The 529-nt window shown below is 48.6% G+C and overlaps 1 protein-coding gene across 1 annotated transcript; it reads right to left on the bottom strand.

Annotated features, from left to right (window-relative positions):
- Positions 1 to 6: 6 nt before the first annotated feature.
- LOC109131829 (mitochondrial arginine transporter BAC2-like) lies at positions 7 to 526 on the bottom strand (the record flags this gene model as incomplete). The annotated part of the gene is made up of 1 exon (XM_019243011.1): positions 7 to 526. A coding segment is annotated over one exon (381 nt), but the record flags the coding sequence as incomplete, so codon positions are not given.
- Between the last annotated feature and the right edge of the window lie 3 nt (positions 527 to 529).

Below are 529 nucleotides of genomic sequence, written 5' to 3' on the forward strand. Positions count from 1 at the left end.
TTTTGGGTTTGTAACAATTTCTGAATGTCACAGTGATTTCTGTCTGATCCTTAAAAGAAGAGTCAGATTTGGTTGACCAAAGCAATCCAAATCCACCTCAAATCTATTATGTGCTAACTACAACATTCACTTGTTGGCCTATTTATTAGACTCGCTTTCCTGGGGCAACATGGGCGGATGGGAAACACCTCAAGGCAACCTCATAAGCAGCAAAAATAGCACCGTTGACAACAAAGGCCCTGGCAACAGCAGTGCCGAGGCCACGCCAGAGAACGCTATAGCCTTCCTGTTGGACGCTCTTGCGAAAACAATCAGAAATGCCGTGGTAAGCACCGTGGCCTTGTTGGAGTCTGGTCTTGACGACATCAAGAGGATAACAAGCAACCCAGCTGGCAACACCAGCAAGACCACCAGCGAGCAACATGGTGGTGAGGTTTTCGTCTCCAGTCTTTCTGCAGCCGGGATGAAGCCTTTCCCTGAAGTACTCATAGGTCCAGAAGTAGAGGCCATGAGCGGGAGCATCTCTGAG

The sequence above is a fragment of the Camelina sativa genome, unplaced genomic scaffold (assembly GCF_000633955.1).
Source record: "Camelina sativa cultivar DH55 unplaced genomic scaffold, Cs unpScaffold05988, whole genome shotgun sequence".
In the NCBI taxonomy this organism is placed as follows: domain Eukaryota; kingdom Viridiplantae; phylum Streptophyta; class Magnoliopsida; order Brassicales; family Brassicaceae; genus Camelina; species Camelina sativa.